Source organism: Polyergus mexicanus, unplaced genomic scaffold, assembly GCF_030449975.1.
Source record: "Polyergus mexicanus isolate NDT 795.1 unplaced genomic scaffold, iyPolMexi1.0 SCAF_6, whole genome shotgun sequence".
Classification (NCBI taxonomy): Eukaryota; Metazoa; Arthropoda; class Insecta; order Hymenoptera; family Formicidae; genus Polyergus; species Polyergus mexicanus.
The window spans coordinates 2,177,381-2,194,199 of record NW_027223326.1 but is presented as its reverse complement, the minus strand read 5'-3'; the positions used below and the strand labels follow the sequence as shown (position 1 = coordinate 2,194,199).

Here is a 16,819-nt window from a genome sequence, read left to right as displayed (position 1 = left end):
AAAAGATTTATTTCCTTTTTTGGTTGTGCGTTTTATATATACATTGTTTGTTTAAAAATATTAAAAAAATTAAAATATATCACAGCAGTTCAGTTAATAAAATATGGATATTATCAAAACATAATAACCATTCCTGTGATAATCGCCGTAGTGACGAACAGCCTGAATATATAGAGTCAAGATAGAGCAATTTAGAAATTTAGCCTGATACTTGGTCGTGTCATTCGCAGGAAACGCGTGCTCATGCTGTTGGACGGTAAAAGCATATTATCTAAATTTGTTAATTAGCATAACTTGAAAAGGGGCGCCTCGAAATGGCATCGCATGCGGCTATTTTCGCATAAATTCTACGCTTCTCATTAGAATTTTTGGAATATTTTCTAACCATATTTATAACTCCATTTTTATACATTTATATCCTCGAATTATATATGTATATACATATACACATATATTATATATACAGTGTAACAGAGCGCCTGTATCAGCAATTTTTTGAAGAAACAACACATTTTCGTGAAAGATGTTTCATGCAAAAGTTGTAGAGCTCTAAGTGGCGCATTATATAATAATATTAATATGACCTTGAATAGCACCGTCAAGGTCATATAAAAATCACTTTGAATTTTTTTAATGGAACCCCCTATTTTTCATTACATATTTTTGTAGCTTACCTCGAGAGCTTTCCAATATATATATATATATATTTGTGTGTGTATATTAATATATCAAAATTACTTTCAGATTTTATATACACTGAGAAAAAAATTATCATAATTTTAATACAAAAAAATTTTATTCTATAAAAAAAGATTTTATTTCGTAAGTTCTAATAGCTTATTTATTTGTATAAAAAAACAAAATTTTTTATTTATATTATTTATTTAAATATATTCTTTGTATTTGAAATAATATTCAAATTATATATAAACACTTCTTAAAGAAGAAAGAAAATATGAATAGGAAACCAAAAAAAATATATATTATTGCAAATAATTAAATAATTATTGCAAATAATTAAATAATTATTGCAAATAATTAAATAAAAAAATGGTTATATATTCCAATACAAAATTTGTTTAAATTGAAGAAATAGTAATATATTATATTAATGTTATATTTTACTTTTTAAATAAGCAATAAAAGAACAACTTTCGATTTATCGCTCTAAACAATCACTTTAATATTCTAAATTCTCTGTTGAAATTGCATCGAATATTAAACTGATAGAACAAATATACTATACTTGTAATCTTACACTTAGTGGCGCTTTACAAGCGCGTTATATTCGTTTGTAACAAAATATTGAATACGAGAAAAGCACGCCGTATAGCACGAAAGTTCAAAGTTTTTAGTCCAAAAAAGATCGTGCAGTTTTTCTATATAAAGCATCTGTTTCGGTAAGTGCAAGAGGATATCTTTATTTGTGATTTTTGTCAATAGAATACATCTTTATATTGTATTTTGATTAAAATAAATCTAGATTTTGTAATTACACGGTGTTTTGCATATTTTCAAATGGGTATCCTGTTTGATCTTACCGGTAGGACAAAACCGGGTACTTTGACTTCTCCACAAAATCTTGTTATTTTTGCCTTGTTATTTGTACCCAAAAATTTTTTTTTCCGGCAAGTAGCTTTATTTTCTCATAGTTTAAGGTTCACTAAAGACTACTAACGGTAGGAAAAATTTTTTTTACTCTCAGATTTTTTGTAGAAAGACAAATCCAAAAAGATACCCGGTTTTACCCTACTTTCCCCCTATAATAAAAATTTATTTAATAATTCTTCTTTCATTATGTATTTAATGGTACATTAATTAACATTCTATATATATATACTTTATTTTAAATATTACATTTTGAATATCACTCTTTCTTTAAAAAATTGTATTATGTAGAAAAAAAATACATTTTTTCTTCAAACATGTTGTGTTTACTACTAATTTAGAAAATTTATACCAAAATAATATGTTATTTTATTAAAATGTATTTTTAAATAATAAAAAAAATTAAATTTTTCATCTTTAAGAATCAATTTACTTTATTTAATACACAGAATCCCATAAAAATCCCATTCTATAAAAGTGTTATTTGAATGTATAAATAAAATATTGTGTACTTAGAGTGTAATATACATATTTACTCCAAACTTAATATTTTTTTTATATAGAATAAACAGTTTAAAAAGATGGTAATGAGGAATAAACAATTACTTTCATCAAAAATAAAGATTTAAGAAAACATATTTATTTCGTTTAAAGAAGCTTTTTGTCTCCCATCGGTATATAAAATGTAAAATGTGAATGAGAGAAATATTATTATTTACAGATCGAGGAAATTAGTTAATGTAACTTTTCGATAAACAGATTTATTGATATAAATTGTTATAAATTAGTGCCATAAAATATTTCACAGTTTCTCTCTGAGAAATAACAATTCGAATTTGCGATTATATTACGTTAGCGACACGCAGTATTCACGTGCAACAGACACGCGCCGATGTAGGCGTTAACCATGGCTTCCAAATGTAGTTAAACTCGTTGCCAGATCGAATACCTTTGATACCCGAGATCAGGTTTCTCATCTGATTGAGTCTTTTTTTCAACCGATCCGAGATGTAACAAGTAGCAAAATGAAAATAAATAATAATACCTACAGATATCGAAGATTAATGTTCTTTAGACTTACGTTGCAGGTTGTTCACTGTCACTATTGATAAAGTCCTCCAACTGCGAAAAATCCAGAGCCTCGTTATCTATACCCCCGACGAAATCACCACGACCTGGAAAAAAAAAACAAAAAAATTCTGTATTAAAATGAAAATAAATCATCTATTAATCGTCATCAATCGGCAGGTTTATCCGTTTCAACAATATCCATTTTGGTAAAACTGTATAAAAGGTTACGTCTTAACAATTTTATCGCTTACTTGAATATATTGTGGGGGGGGGGGGGGGAGGAGGGATTTCTGAGTAATTCTCCGCAAGAAAAAAGTCGAGGGATGGCATTGGTTTAGGAGATATAACAAATTAAAGTTTTACAATTTTAATGCCTTTTTTAGGTATTATAAAGTAACATTAGAAACAATAAAATTTGTATACGTTGTATTTCTTGTAGAGTAGACGTAAAAAAGTTTTGTTTATATTTACGGGGTAGGTACATAATAAATTAAATGATGGTTATGATAAATTAAAAAGATAAATTAAATGTTTATACATGTAGTTTATTATTTTTCCTCATTTTATCTTATTCCGGTAAATAAATATATCTAAAATGAAAAATATTATTTATTGAAGGCATGCGAGAGATGGAACCCCTCTTTCTATACCTCTACCCAAAGAAATTCTAACCCACCCCAACTTTATTTTTAAAACTGAAAATAGATTTTGGTTAGGTTAGAATTTTCTCGGGATGGAGGTGCAGAAGGAAAGGCTCCGCCTCTCTCCCACTCACGCATAAATATCGTAAACAGCCTTTTTAATAAAAAAATAACAGATTATTACAGTATATACAAACTTTAATGTCAAACTTTAATTTGTTATATCTTTTAAACTTATTAATGTCGTCCCCCACTTTTTTCTTTTCGGAGAATTACTCAGAAAAACCTCTACAACATATTTATAAGTGGTGATAAAATCGGTGTAACCTTTTATGTTTTACCATATACGTATATAATAAATAATTTTTTTTTGCATATATACTCAAATCTTGTAAAAAAATTGCCTGAAACTGTTCTGATCTTCAAGTATTTTTATTCAAAATTCCAGATAAAGAAAATATTTCAAAGATTTTTTGGCGCAATTTTTTAAAGTAAGTTTTCTTTATTGTATGCCCTTTTTCTAATGTTTTTCACTTATATAAAAGAAAAACATAAAGCCACTTAAGGATGTTTGGGCTTAATAATAGTAATAAAAAGCTGTTGAAAGTAAAAAAAGAAATATATTTCTTATATTCATATTGTTTGGAAAATCAATAATAAATAAACTGGATTGTAAAAAGAACATAAAGTATCACAAAATAATATGGTTTTTAACGTTTTTATAAAAGAAAATTATTGTAATTAATACTTTTACTAATTTATGATAAACACTTTTGGTCGTGAATATCCCCTGGAATCAACTGCAAGAAACCAAAAAAAAAAAGAGTAATTTACAGAAAGATTTTGAGTTACTTACTATAAGTATTTTGCTACAATTTTTAGCAAATAAACTTTTAAACAAATAAGTGAATATAAATCACGTTTCGCATAAATTATTAAAGTTTTATTAAGACATGTGAACATTTTGATTTCGCTGGCAATGTTCCTTCTTTATCAAATTTGCATGACATTTTTATTTTTTGGCACTAAAAATTATAATAAACAATGTATACTGGATATCCAACATATATATTTTGTTAAGACTTAAATATATAAACAGAGATAGATATATATTTATAATATATTTTAAACACATAATTCTCTTGATTTACCGATTGCTTACAATTCAAAGCAAAATTATAAAAAAAAAGAATTTTTTAAAAATTCCCTAAAGTTCAATAAAATTCCATGAGAATTCTTGATTTTTTCAGGTAGGTTCAAAAGAAATCCTTGAGAATTCTAGGTTTTCCCTGATTTTCCAGGAAGTAGATATCCTATATATGTAGATAATTTTATGAATATAATTGTTGCTATTTGTATGTTTTGTACAGGTATGTGTCGTTATAATTTATTGCGTCATAAAATGCAAGAGCCCGTGTGAGGAAAGTATTTATTGTATGAGGAAGAGAGAGAGGGGGGGGGGAGCGAATGAGAGGGAGAAAGAGAGGGGGGGAGAGAGGGAAGATATGGGGAGGAGAGAGATAGAGGGGGGGGGGGAGAGAGAGAGATTTCAGATAAGAACATTGCATGTTATCGTTTCCGACAGTTTCTTGCAAGAGAGAAAGTCAGTTTATTAAATGGATATAAACGAAGTTCACGGATGATTGCGATTCAAAGACATAGTTGAAGGAATAGGGCATCAATGGAGGAGAAAACAATCGTGCGAATAACAACCAAATTTCTTGTAACCATTGTGTTTCCGTCGAGACACGTTCATTTTTAGATATGATTGATAGAGAGAAAAATAGCTTATTGTAGATAATTATTATACAATTTTATTACAATTTTCTCAAATGAAAAATTGCGCGAAATTAAACGAGAAGAAATTTTCAAATCGTTAAAGCAGTCATTAGTCTTCTCTATCAACGTTAAGGCTTCTGATCTTGTTGTGAAATGTAAGAACGACAGCATACACTTTGTATATTTAAGTGCTTAAAACTACAAGCTAAGCGTTGTAATACGTTACTTCCGGTCAAATATTCATAGATGTTCGAGCGTTGGGAGTCGAGGATATAAGGACACTTTGCAAGTGAATAACGAGACGTAACGACGTGTTGTATTATCTCGCCGAATGTTGTTTCGATCGAGAAATATTATCTAACATAACATTACATTGGTATAAACCTCTTAAAGAATCATTCTTATCTTGAAAACTTAGATTTTATTAAAGTTGTATAAAGTATATATATACTTCTATCATAGATATCATTACTATTACTATATAGTGATATGTATATACTTTATATATATATATATATATATATATATATATATACACATATATACAGGGTGTCCCATTTTAAAAGTTCTACCCTCATAACTTTTCAGGATCAACGTTTGAAGGAAAACGACTCGAATAAAAGTTGTAGGGAATAAAGGGGGCTATCTAATAGTGACCTTGGATTTGACATTAAAGGTCATTTTCAAGGTCATTTGAAGATCAACTTCCGTTTTTTAAATGGAACCCCATATTTTTCGTTACATATTCTTATAGCTTATCTGGAGAGCTTTCCAAAATACTATAATAAAATATTTTTTTATTAAGTACTTTTTAAGTTATTTTATATTTTAATCTGATATATTTTGATATAAAAAATTAAATATCTCATAAAATATTTAGTTTTTGATAATCTTACCGTAATACTTCTACAGAATAGTGATACAAAATAATTGTTTTTAAGAAAATTATTTACAATGTATTTTTTTAAACAATTATTTGTTTTTTTGACACTAATTGATTTGTCTCATTATTCTGTATATAAAAGTATTACGGTAAGATTATCGAAAACTGAATATTTTATGAAATATTTAATTTTTTATATCAAAATATGTCAGATTTAAATATAAAATAACTCAAAAATTATTTAATGAAAAAATACTTTATCATAATGTTTTGGAAAGCTCTCGACATAAGCTATAAAAATATGCAATAAAAGTTAGGGAGTTCCATTTAAGAAATTAAAGGTGTTCTTGACTTGACCTTAACGATGCCATCCAAGGTCAAACCAATGACACCATCTTATGTTCCCCTCAAAATCATACAATTGTTGTTTAAAACGTTTTTTTCTAAAATGCTTAGTTTTTGAAAGAAAAGATATATACGAGTAGTTTAGGACACCCTGTATATATACAAGGTGTTCGACAAGTAAGTGATCAAACGAAAGATGGAGGTAGATTGGGTGAAACTGAGTCGAAAAGTCCTGAACCATTTTTTTTATAACGCTTAATAAAGGAGTTATTATTGAGTAAAGTTTCGCTAATTAGCGCCGATCTTTAGCCGAGCGCACGTCGGTGAGCCGCGCGTCTAATAGTGTGCGGCGAGATACACTTCACGGGCACAGCTCACCGACGTGCGCCCGGTTAAAGGTCGGCGCTGATTGGCCAAATTTTACTCAATAATAACTCCTTTATTAAGCGTTATAAAAAAAAATGGTTCAGGACTTTTCGACTCAGTTTGACCCAATCTACCTCCACCTTTCATTTGGTCACTTACTTGTGGGACACCCTGTATATATACACATATATATATTTATCTTTTATTTATTTCTTGTTTTATTTTCTTTACACCAATCGATGTCTCTCATCTTTTGAGCTTAAAATATTAAGATATTATTATTGCAAAATAAATAATTTCATGAGATATTTCATAGTTTATGTAAAATTATGTCAAAGTAAAGTAATAAAATAAAGTATAAAATATCTCGTAAATTATTAAACTTTTGGCCATCATACTCCTATAACTTTTTATGCAGAATATTGCAAGGAATCGATTTATGTAAGAAAATTGGGGTGTTTCCATTTAAAAAAACAAGATTGACATTGAAATCTCCGAAGCGCCTCCACCCAAGGTCAAACTAATGGCACCATCTTATGACCGCCTTAGAACCGAACAACTTTTGTCTGAAATATTTCTTTCTATCTTACTTTATTTTTTAGATACTTAAGTGTCTCAATATAAATGCCCTACCCTGTATACATATATACATACTTTTATTTTTATATTCTTAGAGAAGCTTCTCTCTCAAAATAGAATAAACTGCTATCACTATATATACTATTACTGCATAGTAATAGTAGTGATAGCACTGATAGCAGTTTATTCTATTTTGAGAGACAAGCTTCTTTAAGAATATAAAAATAAAAGTATATACATAAAGTTATATATAAAGAAAAAAGATTCCAAAAATATAGTTATAATATATATATATATATATATAAAGGAAAGTTGAGTAAAACCGGATAAGCGGGTCAAACCGGGTATCCCTGTTTTTTCGCAATAAATGCTGCTATCTATGGCTAACTTGTGTTATTAGTTGTAGATTGGTATCATCATTATTTTAAAACAAACCGTACCCCTGTGCATACGATATTTCTTTTTTAATAGAAGTTCAAAGTTTTTATTCCAAAAAGATCAATATCGAAACGAGAATCGAGTCGTTTCTAATGTTAAAAAATTAAATAAGAAAGTCCTGCAGCAATGTCGAACAAAAGGATACCTTTATTTGTGATTTTTGTCGATAGAATACATCTTCATATTATATTTTGATTAAAATAAATCTAGTGTTTATAATTACACGGTGTTTTGTATATTTTCAAATGGGTACCCTGTTTGACCCTACCGGTAGGACAAAACCGGGTACTTTGTCTTCTCCATAAAATCTTGTTATTTTTGGTACCCAAAAATTTTGTTATATATATATATATATATATATATATATATAAAATTATGTATATTAAATATAGTTATAATAATTATTAATTATATATAAAAGTGAAATATTAAAAGTATAAAATAATATATTAAAAAAGAAAAGATATGGAAACCGCGATAAATATGTACAACAAAGCAATTATCTGTCAGTATATTTTTGTGACCCAAAATATTTAACAAATGCCCAACAAGTTTCTTAAAATTATAAATTTAAAATTCAGAGTCATACAATGATCCTACAGGACAATAAATTGGTTCAATTAAGAAGATAAATAACAAATCAATAGATAAAAAGTAAATTGCTATATAAAAATAATAGTATTAATTAATATTAGAAATTATAAATAAGAGTTAACGTTATATGAAAAACTAATATAAATAAAAGAACAAATTTTTTTTTAGTAGTGCTCCTAATTCGAAGAAATGCCTCGGATTTTAAATTCAATAACTCTTTTTTTTAAAGTAAATTTTAAGCATTTTTTTGTCATTGACCATAATAAAAAATATCCTTTTTTTCTTTTTTTTAAATTAGGCAAACACTGTTCAAGATATGCATGGCGCTTAACATCTATGAAAAGAATTCGAGGGGTGAGTTATAATGGTAGATAAGTCGTTGCCAGCCAGGCCTTTATCGAAGTATCGACCAAACATCGCCCCCGTGATGGGTGGCTGTTTAAATGTGAATATGACGTTATACCAGATATGCACCATAGTTATAAATTATCGAGTCAATATCAATATATTAAAAGAAAATTAGAATAGTCGATATTATTCTGCGCCTTGTAGAAATGAAATTGTCTAATATACATATACGTAATTTTTAAAGATATATAAATATCTCATATAAAAATAAATCAAACGACATTTGCACATTTCTATATACTTTTTCCGAACAATTTTATACAAAAGAATAAAAAGAAATAATTACTACGGAAAGTTACAACCCACACATTTGCTCGTATATTGAACTTTAAAATACATGCTTGTGGGAATTCAATTAGCTAAAATTGAATCGAAAAGCACTTTGTAGCAATAAGGTTTTCTTTCGACAAAATTATCAAAATATGAAATGTGCAAAAAAATAAAACAATTATTTTACTCGCAGCAAATTTGAATTATTTATAATATTGGCAATAACACAGAGGAATGTGAATTTTATTGACAATGAGTAATATACACTCTTTTGCCGCTGCGCTATGTATGCTAAAAATGATGTCTCCTAAAATTTAGTAAAGAAATTTCCTGAAAATTTTTTGATATTCCAGATGTTTTTTATTCAAAATCCTAGGTAAGAAGAATATTTTGAACATTTTTTTGATACAACTTTCTAAAATAAGTTTTTTTTATTGTATCCGTTTTCTAATGTTTCTCATTCATACGAAGAAAAAATATAGAGCCTCTTTAAGTTTCAAGTGTTAGATTTGCAAATGTACTTAAAAAATTGAATAGCTTTCGTAAGATAAACATTTTGCAATACATTTTTATCTTTCATTACTAAAAATTACAAAACAGAATATGTACTGCATATTCAATATTTTGTTAAGACACATTAATTATATAAGTAGAAAGAAAGAGATACATATATATTTATAATATATTTTAAACATATAATTCTCTTGGCTTGTCGATTGCTTACAATATAAGAGTAAAACTATTAGAAGAAGAATTTTTTTTTAATTTCCTGAAATTCAATAAAATTCTATGAGAGTTCCTTGAGAGTTTTCCAGGTACAAAACTCTGAGAATTCTAAATTTTTCTTATTTTTCTAAAAAGTAGATAACCCGCTAACGTCAATTTTCATTCAAGCGATGCATCCGGTTATTGATAAAGCAATAGTAATGAAATAATTGTGCCTATTCCAATCGATCGAATCCCGAATAAATGCAAGAATACCCATGTATATAAACTTTCGATTCATGTATCGACCACTTTCGCCGACGATGCAAATAGAAACGCACGGTACATACATATATAAACAGCGACACGTCTATGAAAATTGGCTGGCTTTCATTCTTCGCGATGAAATATATGCGACGCGTTCGCATATTCCAGCTGTCGTAATCCACATGGCGATGAAGCGTAATATTAATGCGTATATCTTTACGACGCGTATATTGTCACGATTGTATCCTGAACGGAAGAAGTTAATCGAAACCCAGTTGTCGATTTCACCCCTGTTAATCGTAGAGTTGTTGCAGTTGCCATATCGCGAATACGAATCCGACCGGGAGTCCCACCTGAACCCTAAACGATTAGCAGGGTGCATAGCATTTTTCTCTTTTTCGGCTATTAGAGACTTTCGAGGGGAGCTCTTGAACAAGTTGTGGACAGGTGTTAAACCGCTATTTATGTGATCACAGATGTATCGACATATAACCTCGACACCATAATAATCATCATGTAAAATTATATGCATATTATAAAATAACAATATGTTTGTTTAAATAAGAGATATAAAATAATATATATATATATATATATATATATATATATATATATATATATATAAATTTTTATATGTATTTATTATAGGAATATTTTCACAATCCATACCTTCTATCAGAATATCTTACATTAGAAAAAAATAAGCAAAATAATATAATTTTAAAAATTGATAGCAACAAGATTTAGAAATTGAATAAAACTTTTGAAATTATATATTTTGAAACTAAAAAAAATGAGAATTGACAAAATATTGTCTTTCAATTACATTAAATTCAAAGGAGATAGATAACGCTATTTACCCGATCTTGATAATTTTTACACGTAGTATGAGATATTTACCATAACATTTTATAAAAAAATACTTGCTTTTTTATAACAAATACGAAGAAATTAATTTTCAAAACATAAGAAAAAATAGCATTGATTTAATCGAGCATACATATCGTATACCTATATATATTTTCAATATTTTAATATTGTTTGAAAAGACGAATTATTTTCTTCTTTTTTTTTATATGGGGAGAGTTTATGTTCTTTCGTTTTTTCACAGGAATGTAATAAATTATTGTGATACAATATCATAAACTTTACAATTATAATTTGTATTTACATCAATTTTAATGCTTTATGCTTTATCTTTCTCTTTCTCTTTCTCTCTCTCTCTCTCTCTCTCTCTCCCCCTTTCTCTAATAAAAATTAAGCAAATTTTTCTCTTTGCAGAATTTCGAAAATATTGCTTTTTGAGATATTATAATTTTTAGTGAACAAAATTGGATTAATATAAAAGAAAATTCTTCGTTTGGAAATGTTAGGAATCCCGAAGAAAACCGTTCTTAACAAGTTTGGATTAATTTGATAAATGCTTGAAATCGCGGCTTTTACGCAGGTTTTGCATCTTTGCAGAAAGATTTACCCTTAATCGGCAAATATTGCCATTGTTGCGTATAATCATGCAACTCTCTGCATTCCTTTCCGTTTGCGAAAGATTTTAGCTCTCGTAAAGGATAGCTTACAAATAATAATCTTACAAATGACAATCCTTGGCATATTAACACATTGCAATTTTGCAAAAAGGAAATATATGTTCACGTTTCCATAAAAAATACAATAGTATTAGTCTTTGATCAGTACTGAAATGTGGAATAAGCTACATTTATAGAATGAAAGAAGGACTTTCTCGCTTACACAATTTTTTTTTTTTTACCTGTCACGCTGAGTAGTCGGCGAGCGTTCACTTGACTAATAATGTTAACGTCTTCATGATGATTCTCTGGATGATCTCGTCCATTTTGATCGTTAGCTTGATGCTGAAGCGCCCATGAAAAATCCATGGCAACAAAATGTTTTAATAAATTTCGATCACTTTCGGAAGATTGTTTGTATTGATGTAAAACTAGGATAACACTTCATTGCGCTACAAACTTGTCGTCGCGAATAAGCTTATATGACGTACAAAATAAATATTTCATTCCGTTTGCATATAGTTATTTAGATATCATGTGATCTTTACATTCATTTTATGTAACACTTTATAATTTGTTTCTTTCTCGATTGCACGATAGATTATCGAAACGTTCGTCACAGATCCGTGATAAGATTGACAATACTTTCAGATTGAAGTATAAAATTAGTGTTGAATCTCTACAATTATATGTCGCGAAAATAAGGACGTAGGTTTTACTCGTGTGATTCTGATTTTTGGAACAACGAAATATAACAGTCCACGGTAGTTCACGATTTAAGTCTCCTCTATCAGGAGGGTTCCAAGAATACCTCCACCATATTCCAAGTATAGTGGGGATTCCTCTTCGACTGGAGGGCGGCGCTTATTTCGAACTAAAGGGGTGGTTATACGCAATCCCTTTCTTTGAAATACAGGATGTCCTAGACCACCCGTACACCCCTTTTCTTTCAAAAACTAAGCATTTTAGAGAAAAACGTTTTGAACAAAAATTGTATGATTTTGAGGGGAACATAAGACGGTGTCATTGGTTTGACCTTGGATGGCATCGTTAAGGTCAAGTCAAGGACACCTGTAATTTCTTAAATAGAACCCTTTATTTTTCATTACATATTCTTGTAGCTTATCTCGAGAGCTTTCCAAAACATTATAATAAAGTATTTTTTCATTAAGTACTTTTTGAGTTATTTTATATTTTATAACCTGACATATTTTAATATAAAAAAATAAAAATCTTGTAAAATATTTAGTTTTCGATAATCTTACCGTAATACTCTTATGTACAGAATAATGAGACAAATCAATTAGTGCCACAAAAAAAAAACAAATAATTATTTAAAAAAATACATTGTAAATAATTTTCTTAAAAACAATTATTTTTTTATACTAATTGATTTGTCTCGTTATTCTGCATATAAAAGTATTACGGTAAGATTATCGAAAACTGAATATTTTACGAAATATTTTATTTTTTATATCAAAATATGTCAGATTAAAATATAAAATAACTCAAAAAGTACTTTATGAAAAAATACTTTGTTATAGTGTTTTAGAAAGTTCTCGACATAAGCTACAAGAGTATGTAATGAAAAATAGGGGGTTCCATTTAAGAAATTAAAGATGTCCTTGACTTGACCTTAACGATGCCATCCAAGATCAAACTAATGACACCATCTTATATTCCCCTCAAAACCATACAATTTTTGTTCAAAACGTTTTTCTCTAAAATGTTTAGTTTTTGAAAGAAAAGAGGTGTACGGGTGGTCTAGAACATCATATATACTATCACACATATAAGATAATATGATGCGATTTAAAGGACCAATGTTTCTTTACAAACCGCAAATTAATACGTTGTATAAATTAAAAATACAATTATAATATGAAACGTAACTTATACATATCCATACATATATTGTATAAATATTTAAAAAAATTTTAATAGAATTATATATCGATTAAAAAATTAAAATTTAGCATTAAATAAATAGTCTTTAATATAGGGGAAAGTAGGGTAAAACGAGCTACTTTTTGGATTTGTCTTCCTACCAAATCAGAGAGGAAAAAAAATTTTGCTAACCGTTAGTAGTCTTTAATAGATTTTAAACTATGAGAGAATGAGGATAGGTGCTGAAAAAAAAAATTTGCTTACTAAGAATAACAAGGTTGTTTGGAGAAGTCAAAATACCCGGTTTTGCCCTATTAGTAGTAGGGTACCCATTTGAGAACGTAAAACACCATGCAATTACAAAATCTAGATTTATTTTAACCAAAATACAATACAAAGATGTATCCTATTGGCAAAAATCACAAATAAAGATATCCTTTTGTTTTACATTACTGCAAGACTTTCTTATTTAATTTTTTAACTTTAGACATCCCGAAAAGCTTTTTTTTAGTGGTTTCTTTTTCCGAGTGATAGTGTTCGTTTCCAACTGCTTTTTGTAAAGAAACAAAGTCAGGATAACAGTTTTTCCACTTTTCATTACATGAGATATATAGATACCCGGTTTTTCCCAACATGAAGAAAATAACAAACACGGCGGCTGTATATTCCGGCGTACAAAGTGACAATGTCTCTAATATACATATATAGAATGCTCTGTGTAGAAAAATATATCCATAACGACTCGATTGTTGCCCCAATATCGATCTTTTCTGGCTAGAAAACTTTGAACTTTTCTCAAAAAAGATATATCGTGTACACGTGGCCGCGGTTCATCTCACAATAATGATGGCATCAATCTACAAATAATAACACGAGTTAGCCAAAGATAGTAGCACTTATCACGAAAAAACAGAGGTACCCGGTTTGACCCGCCTATCCAGTTTTACTCTACTCTCTCTTTTCCCTATATAAAAATACATATACAATTCATGTATATATACAATATAAATTTGTGTAAACAAATATTAGGTGTACAACTTTGCTTCCGCCGTTTTCCTATAGATGGCTTTAGCGGTAAGTAGTGGTCGAAATAAATAGATCATAGACGTCATGCAATAAACTTGGGCATCTGTCAACATAACCCCATAGAAACATTAGTCGATTTGTGTCTGCATCGTAAAGTTATTCTCGATTGAAAATGTTAGTTTACGAGCCAAATTCTCGTCATTTGCGGGAGGTTTTAATTTTCAATATGAAGAAATCTGCGGCTAAGGCTCATCGAATACTCTCAAATACTTATGGTGAAGCCGCTATTAGTGAAAGAACGTGTCGTGAGTGGTTTCAACGCTTCAAGAACGGTGATTTTCACGTCGAAGACCGGCATAGCGGTGGAAGAGAGAAGGTTTTCGAAGATGCAGAATTGGAGGCATTACTTAATGAAGACTCGAGTCAAAGTCAAAAAGAATTGGCACGATCATTGGGAGTGACTCAACAAGCAATAAACAGTTTTTTACAATAAAGCCTCGAATTTCGGAAAAAGAAACGGCGGAAGCAAAGTTGTACACCTAATAATTGCGAAAACAACTGCAAAAATAATTTTTTTCACTCTTTATGTAAATACTTCTTTATATTTGACGAATAGATTTTATGTCAAATTTGTATTATGTACAATTTTTTTTGTAAGATTATACAATAACACACACATTGCATACGATAACATTACACAGCATACGATAATTTTACATATTATAGTTGAATTTTTACTTAATTTACTTAAATTTTTAAATATATATTAAGTAAATGGCAACTTTTTAAAAAAAGCCTATTACCCGTATTCCAAAATTTGATAGTCTCTGGCTTAGTACATGTTATTGTTATGAAAATGACGTTCTCCATTCGTTTATTATTTTCCACTCGTAAAACAAATCATTTTTTTCGTTATCGATTAACACTAACTTAAACGCGTTATACATTAAAAGGGAGGTTAATAGATCATCCAATTATTTCATCAGAATTCTTTCGTTGAAAGCACCTGCTGTTCGTACGTCCGTCATTTGGCATATCAAGAGAGAGAGAGAGAGAGAGTGAGGGGGGGGGGGGGAGAGGGTGAAGAGGAGAGAGGAGTGAGGGAGGGGGGCGAGGAAGAAAGCACGAATCCATTTCTCGTCGCGTGCGTAAATGTTCATGGGTGCGTGTAATCGACACGCATTACAAGTCTGCCTGCCCGTCCGACTGCCCGCGTGTCTCTCGTATGTTGTATATCCAACCCTCCGTTTATATTACCATTAACACGAAAGGGACCCCGAGCACATTCCCAGGCTTGATTTTGAAACGCTCGCGATTGAGAAAGGGCGGCGGTGGCGGTAGGCCGATAATATGCAAATGTTTGCTCCTGGTTAAACGGTCGTTTATTTATTCATCGTTGGCTTACTCAGGTTACGTTTGTTCCGCCACCATTTCAAATCGGAGTATCCACTCAAATCTTGTAATAGAAAATTCCTCATTCCTCTAGATATTTTTATTCAAAATTCCGGATAAAAAGATATTTAAAAAATTTTTGATGCAACTTTCTAAAATAAATTTTTTTTTTTTTTATATTGTATCCTTTTTTCAACGCTTTTCGCTCATACAATGAGAAAATATACAGAACTACTTAAGTTTCAAGTTGTTAGATTTGCAAATGTACTGGAAAAAATTAAATGGCTTTCGTAAGATAAATGTTTTTTTTTTTGCATAATATTTTCATTTTTTGTCACTAAAAATTACAATAAAAAATATGCACTGTACTTTAATATTTTGTTAAAGCGTTGAATATATTAAATAGAGAGACAGATATATATTTATAATATATTTTAAATATAATTTATTAACTTGGCTTGCCGATTGCTTACAATGTAAAAGCAAAATTATCAAAGAGAGACTTTATAAAAAATTCCCTGAGTTCTAATAAAATTCCATGAGAATTTCTTGATTTCTCCAGGTACAAAAAAAAAAAATCCCTAGGAATTCCAAGTTTTCCATGTTTCTCTAGGAAGTAAATACCCTGCTCGTTCATAAGAAATATAATCACCTCCGTAAATTTTATAGATTTGTAACGCTTCGCATGAACTAATAATCTCTATTACACAAAGATATTCTATTATAATGCTTTTATAGCATACATGATACGCGTGTATTACATATCTAGAAACGTTGCATTAAAATATGTGGAGCGAGAACGACTGGTTATTACAAACAATGTCGCTGACGGTTAATTAATCTTGATTTACTTATGCAATTTGCTAAGATATAAATAACTCAAGGAGGTAAAAGGAAAAAATATGAAAATGACTATGATAATAAGTGTTTAGCAAGTATAACTCGGTCGTTATGAAACATTCTCAAGTGATAGTATTCTATTTCCGAAAAAGCGATTGACGTTAATTAATTTTTTATGTCCGATTCGAAAAACTCGA

The 16,819-nt window shown here is 29.2% G+C and overlaps 1 protein-coding gene across 4 annotated transcripts in view; it reads right to left on the bottom strand.

Annotated features, from left to right (window-relative positions):
- Positions 1-16,819, bottom strand: part of LOC138933943 (myelin regulatory factor-like protein) — a 58,893-nt gene that overhangs the window by 22,815 nt on the left and 19,259 nt on the right. For all 4 annotated transcript variants that reach the window (XM_070297217.1, XM_070297218.1, XM_070297219.1 and 1 more), the window contains exon 2: positions 2,690-2,783. In XM_070297217.1, coding sequence (XP_070153318.1) covers positions 2,690-2,783 — 94 coding nt within the window. The remainder of the gene's footprint in view (positions 1-2,689; positions 2,784-16,819) is intronic.